Source organism: Ambystoma mexicanum, chromosome 6p (assembly GCF_040938575.1).
Source record: "Ambystoma mexicanum isolate Mex_15411 chromosome 6p, UKY_AmexF1_1, whole genome shotgun sequence".
Taxonomy (NCBI): domain Eukaryota; kingdom Metazoa; phylum Chordata; class Amphibia; order Caudata; family Ambystomatidae; genus Ambystoma; species Ambystoma mexicanum.
This window is the reverse complement of record NC_090935.1, coordinates 1,050,842,337-1,050,863,089: the sequence shown is the minus strand read 5'-3', so window position 1 is coordinate 1,050,863,089 and position 20,753 is coordinate 1,050,842,337. Positions and strand designations below refer to the sequence as shown.

Genomic DNA, 20,753 nt, shown 5'->3' with positions numbered 1-20,753 from the left:
AATCAGTCTTATTGAGGTGTTTTTCTTTTTTTTGCCCAGTGTTTTTGGAATGCTGTCATTACTGCTGACATGCTGCTAAGTAGGTGGGGTGCTTAGTTTTGCTATGATCTCAAGTTCCTTAATACACTAACTCAACCCATTGCCCGGAATTTGGATGATGTTAAATCTGACATCATCGTATGTTAAGTCTAATTCAGTCTTCTGTATCTGTCCGTTTGTAAAAATCATGTGGTTTGCTTAATTTTGTCCTCTTTCCTCCAATTGGTGTCCATCTAAGACATCATGCTGCTTTGGCAATTCTTATTCTACTAGGAATTAGTGATAAGGAAGAGAAGGTCAAAGGCGTCAATTACATTAGTATTTTATTTCCAAATAGATTTCTTGTATTGTGTACCATGAAATTAAGACAATGCAATATGTCAGGGAAATCTTCAGAATTGACTGAACAATAATAACGTTCTCAATCCATCAATAGTCTTGACTATTTGGGAATGCTAAATTCATGGGGACGTGATGAATAATCTCAAGTACTTCTCCAACATTGTTTGTTCCAAACGCCAGCGCCCAATTGGATCCTGTGCCTGGACTCAAATCCTCCCATCAGCCAATCTGAATACTCAGGCTTGGATGGTCCCCGATGGAGGAACAATGATGATTCCCCGACCTTCCTTATCCCTGCAACCTTCACTCTTCAAAGCCAAAGGAAGGCTTTTTTGTTAATCGGTTTCCTAGGACTGCCGTGATTGTTTGCATCCTCTGTGTCTCAAACTATGTATGACTCATTCCTATGGGTAAAACGCAAATAAGATGAATAGGATATTTCATCATAATAACTTTATTCGGCACAAGCTATGAAATTACAATACATTGCAACAACATTATACATACATCAATTGCATAAATACAAAACAAATTATTAACCCATCACTCCCCATACAGATTGAAAGTGAAACCACATTCTTATGGAGAAGCTGATAGCCTACCTAGATATTGTTAGCATAGCCTTGACGCAATGCACATATAACTCTGGGTTGCATCTAAGGCTACTGGATCTACAACAACTAATAGATATTGCAAGGCATGCCCAATTGTTCTAATGCCTGCACGTCTGAACACAGGAAGGAGGGTCTTCTGCCTAATCTTCCCGTATAGGTCACACAAGACAATAAAATGTACTGTGTTCTCCTCAACTTGTGTGCAATGTTAGCAGGCCGACCTTTCAGAAGATGTGTATACTCCAATTAGATACCTTTTCAATTGCAGGAAACCAAACATAAGGTGAGTTATATGTGACCTGCTGCCACGCGAAGAAATGTGGTCCAGATAACCACTCCTTTAGCCTGGGATAGAAATAGCAGCATGCTTCCTATTAGAGAGTTTGCAAAGTTCCTTTTCCTTCCTTTCAATAACCCAGATATGTTTTAATCTCCCCGTAATCAGCCCGATGCTGGTTTTAGAAATACTGCTGGGATCCGTAACATTCCTCCAGCATCCACTTTTTTCAAGGCACTACAAACACATTTTATCCAAGGGATCCTGTGTAGGTTATCTATCATCATGAGGTCCTTCAATATTTTCTGGGACAGACCAACTGCAGGGTTGGTCCATAGCGAGATTCACATACAAATGGCTCTTAGCCTAAGCTCATCACTTATAAAGGGATAATTTAAATATGCATGCCTGGTGAAAAACGGAGCTGATCGTGATTGATTTAGTAGACGTCTAATAAAGGCATCCTCCTTTGCTTGAATTAAATGCAAGTTCCCAAACCCTCAAAGCTCAGCGCCATACATTGCTGTAGCACAGGATTTTGCTTGGTACATTTTTAAAGTGGTTTCAACAGACTGGTATCCTAAGGCGGTTGCAATGTTATTTATAGCACCACATGACTGGCCCATAAGTTCGGCTTCATTAGAAAGATGATCCCTCCCATGCCATTTATTTGAAAATGTCACCCCCAAATAACTAAAGCGGTTTACCTGCTCAAATTTGCTTTTAATTTGAAAGAACGAAATAGAACAACCTTTATTCTCCCCAATCATTAAAACCTTGATTTTAGTGGCATTTACTTTTAGATCTCTTGCAACCATGAATGCTGAGTAGTTGCTTATAAGAACCTGCAATGCCTTTGGGGTCCTAGCTATCAAGACTGGATCTTCTGAATAGCTCAGGACTGGAGTATGGGAGCCTCCAATCATAGGAATATCAGCCAACGTAGCCTTCAAGTCAGTCTCCAAAGCGTTGGTATAAAGGATAAACTGCATTGGGGCCAGCATGCACCCCTACTGGACCCCATGGCTATATTGAAGTACTGAGCACACTCACCCGTGTGTCCAAAGCACACAGATGCCTGGTTATCACAGTGTAAAAGCTTAATCATTTTAAGGAGGCGCAACGGTCTCTTTAATGCTTCTAAGACCAGGCAAAGCCTAGACCTATTTACCATGTCAAAGGCTGTGGAAATGTCTATAAATGCCAAATGCATTGGTGCTTTATACAAGTAATGGTATTTAACCACTAGAAGGTATAGATGTAGGGTGATATAAATTAAACCTTAACACACACTAGAACTATAATATCAATGTAAGTTAACTAATATTTATGTATTTGAAGAGCACGCTACAACCCAGAGGCATCGAGGCGCTATTACATGTGATCGTAAGTAGGCTTGACTAAGGGTTACCTAGACAGCAGCCCAACAAACAGTTCCTTGGTTACACAATCCAATAGTTAGTTACAGACGTTCATATACAGGACAATATCAGGTAGATTCAGTACCAGGTGTTGCATCTCGCTTAAACAGGCAGACTCCCAGTAAGGAATAGGCACAGGCTGCTCCAGAGTCATACAAATAGCCTGGTTTTGATTGCTTTGTGGAAGGCTAGGTGCGAGTCAATCAGCCTAATGTGGGATGGTAGGGCATTCCAAAGAGAAGCAGCCAAAGAGGGGAAGCTTGTGCTGCCTGCACGGACTCTTTGGGTTCTAGGCATGGAGATACTATTAGCGTAGGCCATCCTGGTGTGCTTGGTTGAGGTAGTCTTCGCTATTCTTTGGACCAAGTAGGGGGGTGCCAGTTCATGGACGCATTTATACATGAGGGCAAGAGTTTTGAAGACAATTTGCTCTTTAACTATTTAAAGTGAGTCTTGTGAAGTAGTCTTGTGAAGCAGTTGTGATGTTTATCTGAAGGTTTTATTTGTAGTGTGATGGACTTTGTGTTATCGAAATAGTAAATTTGAACTGAGTTTGTGTACGTTTTTAATATTCGTATTTCCAATGAACATAGAATTAACCTTTTTATTAGTAGTGGCCATGATTCTCTTGAAAAAGTTTCCACTGATTTCCTTTTCTTGTTGTTTTTCTGTGTGTTCGTATGTGTGTGTTTCCTAATGTTTTGAAATAGATGATAGCTACAGTTATTAAGAAGCTGCCAACATCCAAGGCTCCGGGACCCAATGTTCTCCGTCATATTGTTTTTAAAAGGGCACCAGAAGTATGGTCTGCCATCTTCCATATTAGTTTTTAAGAATATCTTGGAAAGAAAAATAATTCCAGATAGTTGGAAATTGGCAAACATCATACCTTTTTAGAAAAAAGGAGATAAAGAATGCCTGTGTATTTACAGGGCAACTGCCCTTCTAGTTGTAGAGAGTAACATTTTTGCTACACTAATCCTGAGAAACTTGGAAAAATGTCTCTCTGACAATATCCGGCTATCCAAACTGGCTTTAGACAGGGGATGAGGACAACACTGAATGGATTAATGATGGACATCCTATTCCAAACAGCTTTGGTAAAAGATACCCATCAGCCCCCATTATATATATATATAGCATGTATAGACATGTCAATGGCATTTGACACTGTGAATCGGATGAAATTGTGGCATGAATTGTGAAAATGGCAAATACCCGATGAACTACTAGCGGTACTGATGGCAATCCATAGAGACTATAAAATATGTGTAAGATTGGATCTAGAGGGTACCATCAGAGAAGATATTTCTACCTGTAAAGGGTTGAGCCAAGGATGTGTGCTGGCACCTTGTCTGTTCAATCCATATGTGTCAGAAATGGGTGATTACCTGGAAAAGGCGGTCTTCGTTTCCCCTAAACTGGGGGTTACTAAAGTTTGTTGGTTAACCTACGTTGACGGTCATCCTCCTGGATCATGTGCAAATAGGCCTGCAAAGACTAATTGAGGCCTTAGAGCATTTACAGTAGAAAATGATCTATGCATTAATGCTAAGAAAACCAAAGTCATGCGATTTCACTAAACCAGCCCTGCCTCACAATGGTAGAAGAGCTCACAGACACAGACTTGGGATTTAAACTGAGATTGTATTCTAATAAGGGAGCATATGTCGCTGACATTGTGGAAAAAGCAAAATCGAGTCAAATGAAGCAGATTCATTCCTAGTATGGTAGACTTTTTAGGTTGTCCACAAAACAATGAATGGAGAAATTACTGTTTATTTATTTTTTTGTTTTAAATGCAGGGGAGACCCTCTCCCCCTACTTTAACTATTACCCTTACCCCACCCCACACCTATATTGTAGTAAAATGTCCCCGAATTCCAAACAAAATCCATAAAAGCATGCAGTCATTTCTCCATTCGATTTATTTATTTATTCCAATTAGATAATTTCTACAGATAACATTTTTTGTTTGTTTTGTTATACTACCTATGATGCAATTTTATAAAAGTAACATTATTCCAGCACTGGTATATGCTCTTGAAATAAACCATCGGACAATAAATATTGACCTAATTAAAATTGAAGGTATAATTTGGAGAGGAGCCCTACTATTATCAAATAGTTTACAAGTAACTGTGATCAGACATGAACTAGGTCGGATCCAATCGGACAGCTGGTATTACTGGGGGAAATGTCAACTATACAGGCAAAAAATAATGCCTTGTAATAAAACTTTATACTTGGATCTTCAGGTTGTAATGACAAGTGACAAATGTGGTGCTCTGAATCTTCAAAAAAGATTGTGAAACTATTTTAAGGAAAATACATTCTGGTATTGCTACACTTCTTTCAAATCCAACTAAGAAAAAGAAAAAACTGCTTTTACAAAATTGGTTTGAAACACAAGAAGTGGTCTTAAAATACAAATAATTTACTCATCTTTCCATGAACATTGGAGGTGTTGATGTCTTAACAAAATATGTAGTTACATTTCCTAGCGTATATTGGTGTACGAAATGTATGCATTTCAGATTTAACCTACAACCAACAGGTGAAATGCATACTCTAAGAGGCTGTCAATGTTGTAAATCAGAAAAAGAAAGTTGAAATAATTTGGTTTTTGGATGTTCGGCCCTAATTGAATTAAGATATAACACATTCTATCAGTTTGTTCACTCAGCCGAATGGCTAACCATAGTCTATTTTTGGTATCTTGTTTCAACAGGAAATTAATTTTCATTAACTATTGCCTTGACTACATTTTTAAATAGCAGAAATGCATTGAAATAATACTAATCAATTTGTATTTTTGAGGACTACTGTGAGAAACCTGAAGGTGTCTCACCCACTAGTCCCCGGAGATCTGTCATCCAGGTGGCCAGGACACGGCCATCACTTTTGGATTCAGTTCCTGGGGGTAGACCAGTATGGGAGGATCACCTGGATGGGGGGATCGAAGTGGGAGTGGGACACCGGATGGTGAGAAGCGGTATCCCCTTCCCTGCAATACCTTTTCCTCATTCTACCAGGTAGGATACTTAGGAAGCCAAACCCCACCCCCCAACCCCTTTCCCAACACAAACACTTTCTCACAGACACCTCACTGTGAGCGAAAACGGACTAACACCAGAGCCGTATACCTGACATGTCCCAACGCAATGGTCAGGCAATTATGGTTCAATACACACACCTTGCTTCCATCACACTTCCCTACACCAATAAAAGGCTAAGCACAAAAACACACTGGGCACGGCAAAGCACATGAGGAAGCAGCAGTTCCAAGATGGCAGTTTAATACGAGGAGAAAGATTACGAGACCAGAAAGGAGTTGTAGGGAGGGAAGTGCCCTAGGCCTTTTCAGACCGTTACTTTTGTGAACCTTGGAAAATAAGAAACCTAAGACCTGGGACTAAAGCTGAAGAAACCTGCAGTGTGTGTCGGAGGTACATGGGGCTCTCCCGTGTCGATAACCAAGGCGGGGAGGAGCAGTTGCCGCTGTGGTACTGTCCTTGGCTCCTACAACAAAGCATTGCCAGTAAAGACAGCATAGTCAGAGAGAATGATACCAGAACCAAGGTTGCAAGTGGCAACATTGTATGAAGCGTTCTAAAGAGGACAGTGTGTGAAATTTACCTGACGAGCGACGCAAATATAATTGAAACCCATAGGAATGATTAAACTTTGGAGGCCAAGAAAGATACCGTAGACAGTGGTCCTGAACCACGTGGGTGCTCATTTGAAAGGTCTCTGTTAGGTATCCAACTGGTTGGCAATTGTGGGAAGGGAATTCTGAGATCCAAGTGGTTTTACAATGGGTCAAGCTGAACCCTGTGCGCATTCGAAAGTCTTCGATAGTTTGATGCAAACTGAACTTGGTCCGAGCCCGGCTGATGGAGCCTAATTGTGTAAAGAGGAAGGATCTGAGCTCGGCTGAGGGGAATCCGGGGTGAACTGTAAGTCACCCAAGAAAGAGTATTCTCTGAACATTGTAACAGGGGATCTGAGCCCGGAAGAGGGGGATCCATAGTAACAAGAATTATAAAAGGAATCGGAGCCCGGCAGAGGTGGAACCAGGGTGAAGAGTGAATCACTGAATGAAATACTTGAGAGGAAAATAACTTTTCGTTTGTTTTTGATACATCAGGCCCTCTGAATCAAAAGACTTTAAGTAAAGAGACTTTGGCACAGTAGGCCCTGATGCTGGTAATGGAACTGTATCCTCAAGCAGGAGAAGCCAGAGTATGTGCTTTGCTCGAGTGAACCGCCTTGTCCCGTGCTGAAAACGCAGGGAAGGGAGGCCAACGGCCTGAACATCCTGACATATAAATTTGTAAACACGTCTTTCTTTTTTATGAACACTACCACACACTATTTGTTTTTAGCTGTAAGGATTGGCAATAGTTTTTTTTTAGTATAGGGCCTTTTATTTTGACGAGACTCCACTAGGACTGCATTATTATTATTTGATGGTCGTAGCTTGCTCCCATCTGTAGATTTACTATTAGATAGGTGTTTATCATACCCTTGTTGAAGTTCAATAAACACCCTTGAACTGTGATCACTTGTGTCAGTCTTAATGTTGATACCATGCCTTCCTTAAACTACGAAGGATCCCAGTGATTAATTAATGAATTTTTAAATAAAAATCCATCATTCTAATATGGTTATTATAAGGATTCAATGCACATTTTGTAAATGGCACTTCCGTTTTTCTGCCTAATTTGATTTTGTATTGTGAATATGAATTTACAGTGTTTTTTAACTATCGTGCCATTTTGAATGTATTTGAAATGTTTGTCTTTTATACTTTGACCTGCGTGAACATGTGGAATATGTTGCAATGTGTTAACAGGATGATACATGGGGAATGCTGTGTTAATATAAAAGAAAACGAAAGGGCATTATAAGAGTTGATGGGAAAAATGTTTCTCGATTAAGAAGTACATTGTAGAACTAAGTTAAGCTGTGCTGTAACTGAACATGTCTAAATCAGTGAGAAAGACAACAACTTTCTCCAGTATGATATGAGGATGTGTGATAACTACAGCAGGCAGGGTATGGCTGTATGCTGTAAAACATAGTTTAAAAGTAAGTTCATGTAAAGATGTTATAACTTTCAGAGTAGAATAAGAGGCCATTGGTTTTCAGCTTTCATATGTTTTTTGGTATCCCCCTTCGACCATGCTGTCTAAATAATAAAGTATGTACTTGCATTTTAGGACCTTTTTCACAAAATATGCGAGCTCACAATGCAAGCCAGGCAGGATTACAAAGACATGATCTCAGCATTGGCGATGGAGCAGCTTGATGATGAAGTTGCTGAAAAACAAAATGATCCTGTGGCGAGTCCAGAAAGAGAACATAGCCTTTCAGACCTCCAACCAGCTTTTCTTCCTGAAGAGAATGATGAACCGGAATACAGTAAGTCGTCCCTGAACTATATTCTCAAATAGCAGCACACATGACTAATAAAACTTTTAAAAGGTTACGGATATGTTGAAATTGCCATGTATTAAAGTATGCATATTGTTGTTGTATTGACGATTGTGTCAATAATATTTGAAGAATATCGGTGTGTTGAATTTCTAATTGATGAAAGCTTTTTGAACAGTCCTAGAATAAACTGTTTTTTTTTTTTATTGTATTGTATTGAAATAGAAATGGGTATGGTTTATTCCAGAGCTATTTGACTCGTGTGTTGGAATCCTTTATCGATTTCAATTTGCAATCAGCCCATGATTTGGATAAAAGGCAATGGTGACAAGCTTGCACTGCTCGGTGAACAATTTAGCCTTCAATAACACTGCAGGACATCATAACAATTCTGATTTAGGAACCCATGTTAGATAAAGGCTTCTTAAATGAGGACAACACCTTGTATACGATTATATGCTTCATTACACAGTGGAGCTGGTCTTAGGCCTCCCGTGGTTATAATTAGATGCCATTGGACACAAGAGAAGACTATACTTCACCAGAGAGTAGGTGCAGTGCTTCTATTTGTTGGTGTTTTGTACAGAAGAAAAGCGTCAATAATTTAGCCAAGTTTGCCTTTTGTAAGTCAAAAAGCACTGACCAATGTTGTGCACACAGGTGCATGTAATTCCAGAGCTCACACTTAGGTACTGGGTATCTTGTTTGCAGCATATTGAATGAAATAAATCCTGTGTCATGAATTAGGTCTCTTTTTGTAATGTTATTTTCAATCCAAGCGACCCAGTACAGTTTATATCCCTGTATCTTAGTCACTACGTTATTGCACAAAGAAGGCAATTGCAACTCGAATTGATCCAAACCCAGCACCCTGAGATTTTGAGTAGTGTACCCGAGTGAGTGTGTCCCAAGTATTTGCCTCACTGGTCTGTTGTGCTCGGTTGTCTACAAAAATTTATTTCATATAGCCCTCAAATTCTTTCTTGTATACAGGGTATTTCATTAAGCCTTGATTGAATACCCAGCTAGCAGTCCTTTATTGGTCCTAAGGGGAGCCGATACCAGGATCAGGTCATGATCCGACAGGGAAGATCAAGCTTAGCTCAAATGTCTCAATGAGGTCTGATAATATTTTGCTAACATAGATGTAATAAACCCTACCTCTGTGATAACCTTTGTTATACATTGTTCATGGTGTGTGTTTGGTGCCTTGATGGCTGCAATTCTCAGCTCTGTATTTCCTCAATGAGCTTTAACAAAGAGCAATGTGCCTCCATTATCTGCTCTAATTGCCATGACCACAAAGGAGCATTTTGTGTAGCACCAACATAACGCCACTAATCTGAGAACCGGCAAAGGAATTAAAAATCTGAGCATATATCTTATGTTTGAAACATAACTGGACTTTGGCTGGAAGATATTACTCTTGCAGTGATATGATCTCCGGATTCTCTCTCAGCACCAGTCTCCAAATTCTTATCAGTGTAATAGGGGAATTATGCTCTCTTCTATTTAGTGACAACATTCTAACCATTGTACAGTGAGACTTAAGCAAGTAAGCCACCTAACTGTGAGAGAACCATTTTGTCTCGAGGACTTCCCCCTCACCCCAATATGGTTCAGGAGACGCTCCAAATCGAGAGACCCAGCTATGACCCTTCTGTCAATTTCCTGAAATCAAAACACTGTGTGAACTAATTGATGTCCCGACGGTAGAGGGAGAGCCTACATGTGTGGTACCCTTTCATTTTGCCAAACATCCCCTTTATTAAACTTCCTGTAACCAAAAGAAAGAGGAGGTCTTTAACACTTTGTGTTAATGGAGGGATCACTACAGGAGTATTATAGTCTCCTTAAGGGTTGCCAGGTCTTTAGTGGCCTAGCCTCTCCATCCAAGAAAATATGAGATTGTGTTCCATATTCATCTCCTTACAGAATGTCTGTGGTGCGGTCCATATCTTGTTAGTTGCTTCCATTTCTAATTCTTGATCTGTTACAGTCACAACAGATTACATTCTGCAGCATGTCCCTACTCCCTCTTTTGACTTCAAGTCATTTCCGTCACCATAGCAGTGCTTTTGAGTGATCCATATGTGTTGGTGGTGGAGCCCCTGCCTCCTTTAGAGAAAGCACAAATGCACAGAACCATTTTTTGAAAACTGTGGGCAGAAATGAAACGGCCACCTGTATTTGATCTACTCTTTGGTTAGCTCACCTGTTATAGCTTTTAAGTTAATCTTTTTGCCAAAGTGGATGGCTCAAAGACTTGGTATAGCTGGGCCCTCATATCCTGAATAGCACAGCAGCACACTTTTTACAGGCCTCCGAGAGTCCTTTCTTTATCTCTTTAATGTGAAATTAAGAAACCACTTCACCACAATGTCTCTTTGTCTCGTATTTTGCCCAGTGATGGGTTTACAAGTCCTACAAGCCCTTTCCATTCCAATATCATATGCAGAGGGTGAGCCCTGGATCTTGGAAAACAACTTCTGGATAAAGGTGAACACTTCATTACCCGCTATGCATTTGTTGAGGTTTTTAACCCTGGTGCTCTCGCTGCTGGAGTGATTCTCCACATCTACTTCTTTCAATATCTTTGGCTGGTAATTCCAAGTCACCAAATTTTGTTTGCATAGTCTCCTGCTTCTTAGCCAAGGACTGAAAGGAATTTTAATATCTCACCTGTCTCCCCTGTTTGTCTAATCTCCACCTTCAGTTTTGACACTTCTCAAAGAATCAAGCTACAATCTCATTATCGAAAGACATTTCTCCTGGGACTCAACATACAACTGCATTATATCCTTTTTCGAGAGGGGGTTGTCCGAAGTCCCTGGGGACATAGTTCATTTTTATTTTTCAGTGGATTTTGGTGCTGACCAGCAATCTTAGATTTATTTCTGTCCTGTGGGTTTTTGGCACCTTTGCATTTCCTAAATTGGACTTTGATTAATTACTTATTCTTTTATACTTTCTGTAATCTCTGCTGCTTCAGAGATCCAACCCCCTCAAAGCCTCTTTCTGATATGTCTCCTAAATACCATGCTGTGCATCATTCTAGTTAAACACAAGCTAGTCCCCAAACAGGTCGCTCCCACTGTGGCTACCAAACAGTCCTTTAGTTTGCCACAGGTGGATCTATCATTCTAATCGGCAATCCTTCATTTGCCTGCCGAAGCATAAGCAAATTGTTGCTTCTTATTTGACCAATGCATGTTTTTGCCATCTAGTTCACTTACCCTGTTTGTGATGTACAGACCCTGCAAGAGCTTATGTCCTCATCCTTTCTGTGGGAGAGCAGCTGTTCACACGGGCAGGTCGCTATCTTTAAGGCCTTGAAGAGCAACTGTCTTCATTCTCGTGCCCACAAGAGTTGACAGACATCGCCAAGCATGTTGGGGCCACTCTCTCTCCCCCTCCCTGGACCAGGTGTAAGGAACTCATGGTGGTAACAGTAAAGACAGACACAAGTGATCACAGTTCAAGGGTGTTTATTAAACTGTATATGCGGGTTGGAAAAACGCATAATCTAAACCTAAATCTAAGATTGGAGCAAGCTAAGACCGTCAAATAAAGCGGTCCTAGTGGCATCTTGTCAAACAAAAGGGCCTATACTAAGAAAAAAACTATTGCCAATCCTTAAGCTAAATACAAACAAAGAGTATGGAATAGGGTTCATAGGAAAGAAAGAAGTGTTCACAAATAATAAGTTAGGATGCGGTAGTCAGGGTCTCCCTCCCCACGTTTTGAGCACAGGACAAGGTAGGACTCTGGAGCACAACACACGCTCGAGCTTTCCTAGCACGAGCTAACAGTTCCGCTCTCAATTATCAGACCTCTGGTGGTTAAGTCTCTTTTCTACAAAAAGTCTCTTGCCTCAGAGGATCTGATGTATTCCAAAATAATAAACAAAAGTTCCTTTCTGCTTGCATGTTGGGTGATTTCACCGTTGGATCCTCCTCTTCTGGGCTTAGTCCCCCCTTTCGAATGTCAACCTCCCTCCGTCATGTTCACTACGGGTTTCAACACAATCTTCTCTGTTCCATTCATGAATCTTAATGTATTTTTAAACAGTTCATTGTGGAAAACCCTCTGCCGGGTTCACTCTTGTCAATACACTATGCATTGGGACTTCAGACTTTGCCCCCTGTTCATCGGCATCCCTCCATCGGGTTCACTCTTGCCAACTTTTGCAATTCACATAGTTCCTCAAACAGTTCTTACGATGCAGTATTCACTTCCCTTAGCTTTACCTCCACTTATCGGTTAAAGACTTTCGACTGTATGGAGGATTTTACTAGACCCCCTAATGACCACTTTGACCCCCTTCTCGTACCATTCCCAAGGCCTTTTGTTAACGGTAGTTTCAACCGTAGGGTAATCACCCAGAGTTTCTCAAGTGAACACCCACGTGGTGTCTGACCTCTCTGTAGCTGGTTTTCCCCTCTCGTATCAAACAAACCGTTCTTTGTACTTTCTTCAATAAGCCGGTTTGCTATTTTTGTTCAAACACACACAGTTAAGTTTCTTGTCGGCTCCCTCAACTCACCGGCTGTGATGAACCGCTTGGTGGTTTCTTGTCTCTGGAGTCAAGGTTGGTACCACTGTGTCAAGCATATCCCCTCGGCTTGGTTATCAGGGGAGAAGGGCCTTGTGTACCGTTGACACCTGCTGCAACACACGCTTGCTTTTGTTCGTGGTCTTACAATTCCTTCTGTGGCGGTTTTACGGGCCTTGCTTGGGTAGGGTAAGGTCGCTTCTCTCCATGTCACACTCTCGGTTCGCGCTGTCTTTCTCCTTCTCTTGAACTGCCGTGCTGAGTTAGCTCTCTTGTTGTGCGATCTGCCTTGCTCGTATTGTGCTCTTGTGCTCCACCTTTTATCCCTATGGGGAATGGAAAGGGCCATCAGGTGTGTGTGTGATTTTGGTCACTTGCCTGACTTTGTCAGACTCTTGTGTTGGGACATGTCAGGTAACCTCTAGGTTTGTCTGTTGTCTTTCGTGGTGTCCGAAAGTGTTTGTGTCGAAAAGGGGTGGGGATGGAGTGTTTGAGTATACTACGGGGTAAGATGGGGAAAAGTTATAAGAAGGGGGATACCACATCTCACCCCTTGGAGTTCCACTTCCACTCCCTGAGGACCCCCCCCATCCAGGTGATCCTCCCTCACTGGTCTACCCCCAGGCACTGGATCCAATAGCGATGGCCGTGTCCTGGCCACCTGGATGACAGATCTCCAGGGGCTAGTCAAGGGGACACCTTCAGGTTTCTCACATACCCTTGCTCCATGCGATGTAGCCACATTTGTTTCACAGGGGAACAGGGAAAGAAAATCTACATTTCCCTGGTCTTTTCCTTTTCAGTGTTCCACAGTGAAACAATAGGGTTGTAGGTCTAGAAACCATTGCATGACCTTTGCGTTGCCTAATCCAAACTAGGGGTGAGTGTTCTGTGACAAGTGTGAATTTTCATCCTACGAGGTAGTATCTAAGATGGATTATGGCCCACTTGATGGCCAGGGTCTCTAGTTCCAAAACAGAGTAATTTCTTTCACTTGGGAACAGTTTGCGGCTGGTGAATAATATGGGATGTTCCAATCCATCGCAAACCTGGCACAGGACTGCTCCTAACCCTGTAAGGGAGGCATCTGTTTGTAAAATGAATTCTTTAGAAAAGTCGACTACCTTTAGGATTGGGTTCTGGCATAGAGTCTGTTTCAGGGTGTTATAGCATATCTCATTCTCATCATTCCAATGAAGTTTTTGGGGTTCAGCGTTCTTAAGTTCATCTGTTAGCTGGGCTGTTTTATCCAAAAAGTTGGGGATAAACCTACTTTTATATCCTATCAACCCGAAAAAAGGGTGTTATAGCATATCTCATTCTCATCATTCCAATGAAGTTTTTGGGGTTCAGCGTTCTTAAGCTCATCTGTTAGCTGGGCTGTTTTATCCAAAAAGTTGGGGATACACCTACGTTTATATCCTATCAACCCGAAAAAAGCTCTAAGATCTCTTTTGGTCGTGGGGGTTGATGTATCTAAAACAGCTTTTACTTTCTCATGTTGGGGCTGTGCATTCCCATTCTCTACAAAGAAGCCTAGGTATTTTACTGTTACTGCTGACTGGGCTAATCTGCACTTAGCTGGATTTGCAGTTAGGCCAGCATGTCTGAGGACTTTCATGATGTTATAAAGATGAAAGGTTTTACTATAAATGACTAAATTGTAAATATAAGCTGCACAGAAATAGAGTAGGGTTGTAAAATTTGATCCATGAGGCGTTGGAAAGTAGGTGGTGCACTGTGTAAGCCAAAAGGCAGGACTTTAAATTGAAATAGTCCTTCCTAGAGGCGGTGAAAAAGCACATTTTTTCCTTATCTGGCCCGTATATGGGGACTTGCCAGTATCCTTTGGTTAAATCTAGGGTAGATAGAAAGGTGGCTGATCTGAGTTTATCAATAAGGTCATCGATGCGAGGCATGGGATATGCATCGAAGTACGATATGGCATTAACTTGACGGAAGTCTATGCAGAATCTCCATGAACGGTCAGGTTTAGTGACCAACACGATCGTAGAGGACCAAGGGCTTGAAGATGGTTCAATGATATTAGCTTTTTACATTTTGCTGACTTCCTCGATCACGATCGGTTAACAGGCTTCTGGGAGCTGATACGGTTTTAAATGAACCACTTTACCTTTGTGGCCTTATATAGGGGTAGGTGCCTTTTACTCTTCCTGGTTTTTTTTGAGAATACATTGGGAAATTAGACCACTACGTCTTTTAAATCTTATTGTTATTGTTTAGATAGCTCGGGGGATTAATTCAAAGTTATCTACCTCTTCGGGAACTAGGCTAGTATTTTGGCATGGGTGGCTGACTGGTTCTCTTTCCACTCTTTCAAGAGATTTATGTGATACAAATTAACCTTTGGTTTTCTGTCTGGTTGGGCTACTTTATAAGTGCAGGTTCCCATTCGTTCTATCTCATAAGCCCTGTGCCATTTGGAGACAAGTTTGTTTTCTGAGGTGGGTAAGCGGATCAGTATGTTTTGTCCTATGGAGAATGATCTTAAATTCACCTTTTCGTCATAAGCAGATTTTTGTGTTGACTCCGGGCCTTTTCCATATGCGTACAAAATAAGTCTCAAACCAATTTCATATGTTATTGCAGTCTGGTGGTGGTTTGCGAGATCGGAATGTGGGCCTGCTCTCGTTCTCCTAGGTTTCCTGTAGCATGTCTAGGACATCTCTGGATTCTCTACCGTAGAGCAGCTCGAAAGGAGAGAAACCTGTGGAAGTCTGGGGGATTTCCTCACTGCAAATAATGCCCAAGTTATCATTCGGTCCCAGTCTTTCCCATCCCTTTCTGCGAATTTTCATGAAATTAGCTTCAGGGTTTTATTGAATCTTTCCACCAGGCCATCGGTTTGGGGGTGGTACACAGAAGTTTGCAAGGTGTTCATGTGGAGTAGCTGTTTGAGTTCTGCCTTAAGCTTACTCATAAAATTCGAACCCTGCTCTGTCAATATTTTCTTGGGGAAACTGACCTTGGAGAGGTACGGTAGAAGGTGTTTAAGTATCTGCTCTGTGGTATTAATTTGCATTGGGAATGCCTCGGGATATCGGGTCGCATAATGTACAATCACAAGGACATATTTATTGCCTAACCTGGATGTTACTAGGGGTCCTTATGTCCATGCCGGTTCTTGAAAAGGGGACTTCTATGATTGGCAGCCGATTCAGAGGGGGAGGTAATGGGATGCGTGTGTTGGTCTTTAGGCATATTTCACACGATTGAATGTAGGTTTTTATGTCAGCGTGGTTACCTGGCCAATAAAACTTCACACTAATAAGCGCCTGGCTTTTAGATTGTCCTAAATGTTCCCCAGTGCGATGGGAATGCATGATCTCCAATACAAGCATTCGGTGACTCATGGGTATTACTAGCTGTGTTTTTATTAAACCCTCCGTAGATGTCTCTCTTCTATAACGCAATCCTAGTTTTAAGAAGAAAAAAGGACTTCCCTTCTCTAAGCCCTCTCCTACCGGAATGGGTTGTAGAAAAGCTTCAGCGAGAGCTGGATAATTTCACTGGGCGAAGGCTAGGTCGGGATAGATGGTGGGTTCTTCTCCCTTCCTTTCTTCGATATTCATAAATTTATCAGATTCCCCAAAGCCTAAGTTAACTCTTTGTTTTATCTGGTTCACTTTCTTTAAACTGAGGAAATAGAGCTTTTTCCCAAATTCCCTGGGCATTTTGATCTCCCCGATGTATCTCAAAAGGGATTTCACCATGATTCTGTAAGAGAGCCTTCTCATCTCCCTCGAAAACGGGATCAATAACCCCTGCTGAGACGTCTATCCAGAATTTCCACGCTAGGCCAGATTTTTGGGCCAATCGTATGTAATACCCCAGAGGGTGTATCAGGACCAAGTCCATAGGAATTATTTCTCTCTTCCCAGGAGGGATAATAGCTTCCCTACTACTGCAGATATCAAACCCTGTTGATTACTTGGTGGCTATGGAAGGGTTAGAGGCTCTCCGACTACGTTTCTGAAATTATAGCGTTCCCCAATTAGTTTCACTTGAGTCACATCCCACTCCATATGTAAGGAACTCATGGTGGCAACAGTAAAGACAGACACAAGTGATCACAGTCCAAGGGTGTTTATTAAACTTTAAATGCGGGTTAGAAAAACGCCTAATTTAAACCTAAATCTATGATGGGAGCAAACTACGACCATCAAATAATAATAAGGCTGTCCTAGTGGCATCTTGTCAAATAAAAGGGCCTATACTAAGAAAAACCTATTGTCAATTCTTCTGCTAAATACAAACAAGTGTGGGATAGGGTTCACAGGAAAGAAAGAAGTGTTCACAAATTGTAAGTCAGAATGTGGTAGTCGGAGTCTCCCTTCCCCCACGTTTTGAGCACGGAACAAGGTATGACTTGGGAGCACAACACACGCTCAAGCTTTCCCAGCACAAGCTAACAGTTCCGCTCTCAATTATCAGAGCCTTTCAGTGGTTAAGTCTCTTTTCTACAAAAAGTATCTTGCCTCAGAGGATCTGATGTGTTCCAAAAAAGTTCCTTTCTGCTTGCACGTTGGGTGATGTCTTTTCACCCCTGGATCCCCCTCTTCGGGCTCAGACCCTTCTCGAATGTCATCCTCCTTCTGTCGAGTTCCCTACGGCTTTCAACACAATTTTCTCTGCCATTCACAAAAACAGTTCACAGTGGACAACCCTCTGCCGGATTCACTCTTGTGAACACACTATAAATTAGGACTTCAGGCTTTGCCCCCTGTTTATCTGTTTATCACTCTTGCCAACTTTTGCAATTCACACAGTTCCTTAAACAGTTCTTACTATGCAGGATTCACTTCCCTTAGTTTTACCTTAATTTGTTGGTCAAAGACTTTCGACTGTACAGCAGATTTTACTAGACCCCCGTATGACCACTTTGACCCCCTTCTTGCGCCGTTCCTTTTTGGTAATGGTAGTTTCAACCATAGGGTAATCGCCCAGAGTTTCTCAAGTGAACACCTACATGGTGTCTGACTTCTCTGGAACTGGTTTTCCCCTCTCGTATCAAACAATTCTTTGTACTTTCTTCAATTAGCCGTTTTGCTACTTTTGTTCACAGTTCGGTTTGTTATCGGCTCTCCCCTCGACTCACCAGCTGGGATGAAGCGCTTGCCATTTTCTTGTCTCTGGAGTCGAGGTCGGTGGCAAGCGCCTCCCCTCGGCTTGGTTATCAGCAGAGAAGAGCCTTGTATACCGTTGAAATCTGCTGCATCACATGCTGGCTATTGTTTGCGATCTTACAATTCCTTCTGTGGAGGTTTCACAGGCCTGGCTCGGAAAGGGCAAGGTCGCTTCTCTCCTTGTCATCCTCTCATTTTGCGCCGTCTTTCTCCTCCTCTTGAACTGCTGTGCTGAGTTAGCTCTCTCGTCATGCGATCTGCCTTGATCGTATTGTGCTCTTGCATGCCACCTTTTATCCCTGTGGGGAAGGGAAAGGGCTGTCGGGTGTGTGTGATTCTGGTCAAGAGCCTTGCCTTGTGTTGGGAGGTCAGGTAAATGGCTCTGGTGTCTCACCCGTCGATGTCCCTCTTCCACTCCCCAAGAACCCCCATCAAGGAGATTCTCCCTCACTGGTCCACCCCCAAGGAACTGGATCCAATAGCGATGGCTGTGTCCTGGCCACCTGGATGACATATCTCTGTGGACTAGTCAGGGAGACATCTTCAGATTTCTCACACTGGACAGCCCCACAGTTGATTTTTTCTGTGGTGTCTTTTATCTTGTAGGATCACTGCATCTCATAGCAACAAAGGCTGATATTTAGGTGATCCATACAACTGGTAATCCTCCCCAGACCCCCCCCCATGCTCCCACAGTCTCCTGGCACCTTCAAGCACACCAAGTGATGAGCTACAGCATATTGAGAAAGGTTGGGAAGGACAATCGGGCCACCATCAAACCGGAGCACATGGTGCTCACATATTCCCTGCTCTGTTGCAAGCCACAACCCCCAAAACTGCTTTTAACACAGCAGATGGAAGACTGTCAGATCAATTGTTATCAGAAAAATTCCAAACTAAAGCAAACAAGAATTCCTTCGACAGATCAGAACCCTAAATAGTGCGCTTTTTCTCGTGGACCATAAACTGCAGGTCTTTGTATAGTATTACACAACTCTACATTCGACTGTACCAAAACCTTAGGTAAACAGTTGGAACAAGGTAAACCTTGGACCTGTATGTCTATTTGGCCTATTGGAAGAGAAAAGAGAGGTTATAGCTGAATATATGTAAGAACCTCTCCACTAGTAAAGCTTTGGGTCTGTTGAGCATTCTCAAGTGAGCTTACCCCCTTTTAGTCACCCAGTGTAAATGTTTTGAGAAATCTGGCAAAATCATGCAAACTATGACTAACTTAACACTGACCCTAATAAAAACAGGTAGAGGCACAGAGACCTGTTCCTGAGACAGGCTTATTATATTACTTAAAATTGATGCTGCCATTCCTGCAATTGGGCTGTAATATTAAACCAAGAAATGCACCATCTCTGGAGGCCAGCACACCACCAACACAACATCACCAGGCTGAAAACAAACAACTGCAAGAGGGAAGAAAATAGGAAACCAGTATTTTTCTGCTATGCACCATGTCTCTGGACCAAGTTGCCATCTCATATAAAACTGTCCGCCCATTCTGCATTTCAGGATAGACCCAGAAGCCCCCTACTCTTCAAGGAACATCTTGTGTATTGTGCCTGTCAGCTCTATTCTCCCCCTCAGGATTTTGTCCCCTCCCCTGCTCCACCTACCCATTCCAGCTCTTCTGCTACCCCTGCAGCCTAATTGTAACGATTGGTTGCCACCTTTTTGTACAGTGCTCCGTTGCTTCCATACTAATGCTGTGCTTTATAAATCCCATACATACGTGCACTGACCCGGAGACTTGATTCTATATTTCACCCAACTTCCTTGATCCTGACTGGACGGTTTCATCCAATACAGAAAGACAGTAGACAATATAAGAAGAGTGAAAAATGCACAGAAGGAGCCTGAAAACCAATATCCATTGCCATTCTTCAATGCAACATTGAGAAAACGGTGGATCAAATACTCTTTTCCTTTCTCCAGTGAGAGCTGATAAAGTTTGATTTTGGTCCCACCATTACATAGCGAATTTTAGTGTATATTCTAACCCCTGCACCACCGTTTTAATTAATACCTTGATTTTCCGACGAGTTCCATTTTGAAGGGGCCTTATCGCCATTAGTGCGTGTGCTGCTTCTGAAAACCCCAGTGCAAATGATCAGGGTTTAAGGGATTAAAGGGACCAGTAGACTTTAGTGAGTGTCATTACACGCCCCAGTTTGTGTTATTCTTTTGTTGGGTATTCCGCATGTGCGCTACTTGAGAAGTTGTGAGTGTTGGAGCTTTTTTCAGAAAGTGACATGTTTTAAATAGAATAAAGCAATATCAACATCACAGAAGCTCCACCAGTGTTTAAATGTCTGGAGGACCATTGATATAAAGTGGACAACATGCAGTATTCAGTATTTAGGCATCGACAAGACTCAAAAACTTCACCTATGATATAATATAATCATAATTTCCCACCATTCTGGCAAACCTGTACAAAGATTTAGAAAGATGGGGCAGATTGACAAGTCCCTGGTTTGGTCGGAATAACTGTATCAAAAGGAATTTCCTCCCTAGGTTTCTCTAACTACTTTAAACCCACTCAAGAGATGGTCTTCCTAAGCCTGCAATGAAACTCAGTCCAGGGGGGAGGGTCTACCCTACCTAGGACCAGATCATAGATATTAAAAAAATAATGACATCTTTCCTCGCTCGAGGCACAGTATCAGCATGGTAGTTCCAGTGCCTCCTCGCTCTGATGGTTGGCTGTGACATCGTAGTTATGCATGCTCTTCTTTGGATGAGAAGGATACAGTTGCATCTGGTGAAATACTGCAATATGGCTTCTGATCCATAATGAGTGCTGGTGCCGGTTCTCAGTATGCTACATCTGGACCTTCTCTTGTAGTCTTAAGACGTGAACCTGCTGAAGGGTTGTACTTTCCAAGTATGCAGCCACAAGGTGGT

The 20,753-nt window shown here is 42.0% G+C and overlaps 1 protein-coding gene across 1 annotated transcript in view; it reads left to right on the top strand.

Annotated features, from left to right (window-relative positions):
• SECISBP2 (SECIS binding protein 2) overlaps positions 1 to 20,753 on the top strand; it is a 1,396,020-nt gene that overhangs the window by 1,289,454 nt on the left and 85,813 nt on the right. Inside the window, exon 12 of the mRNA XM_069625655.1 lies at positions 7,919 to 8,120. Within this exon, the coding sequence (XP_069481756.1) occupies positions 7,919 to 8,120 (202 nt within the window). The remainder of the gene's footprint in view (positions 1 to 7,918; positions 8,121 to 20,753) is intronic.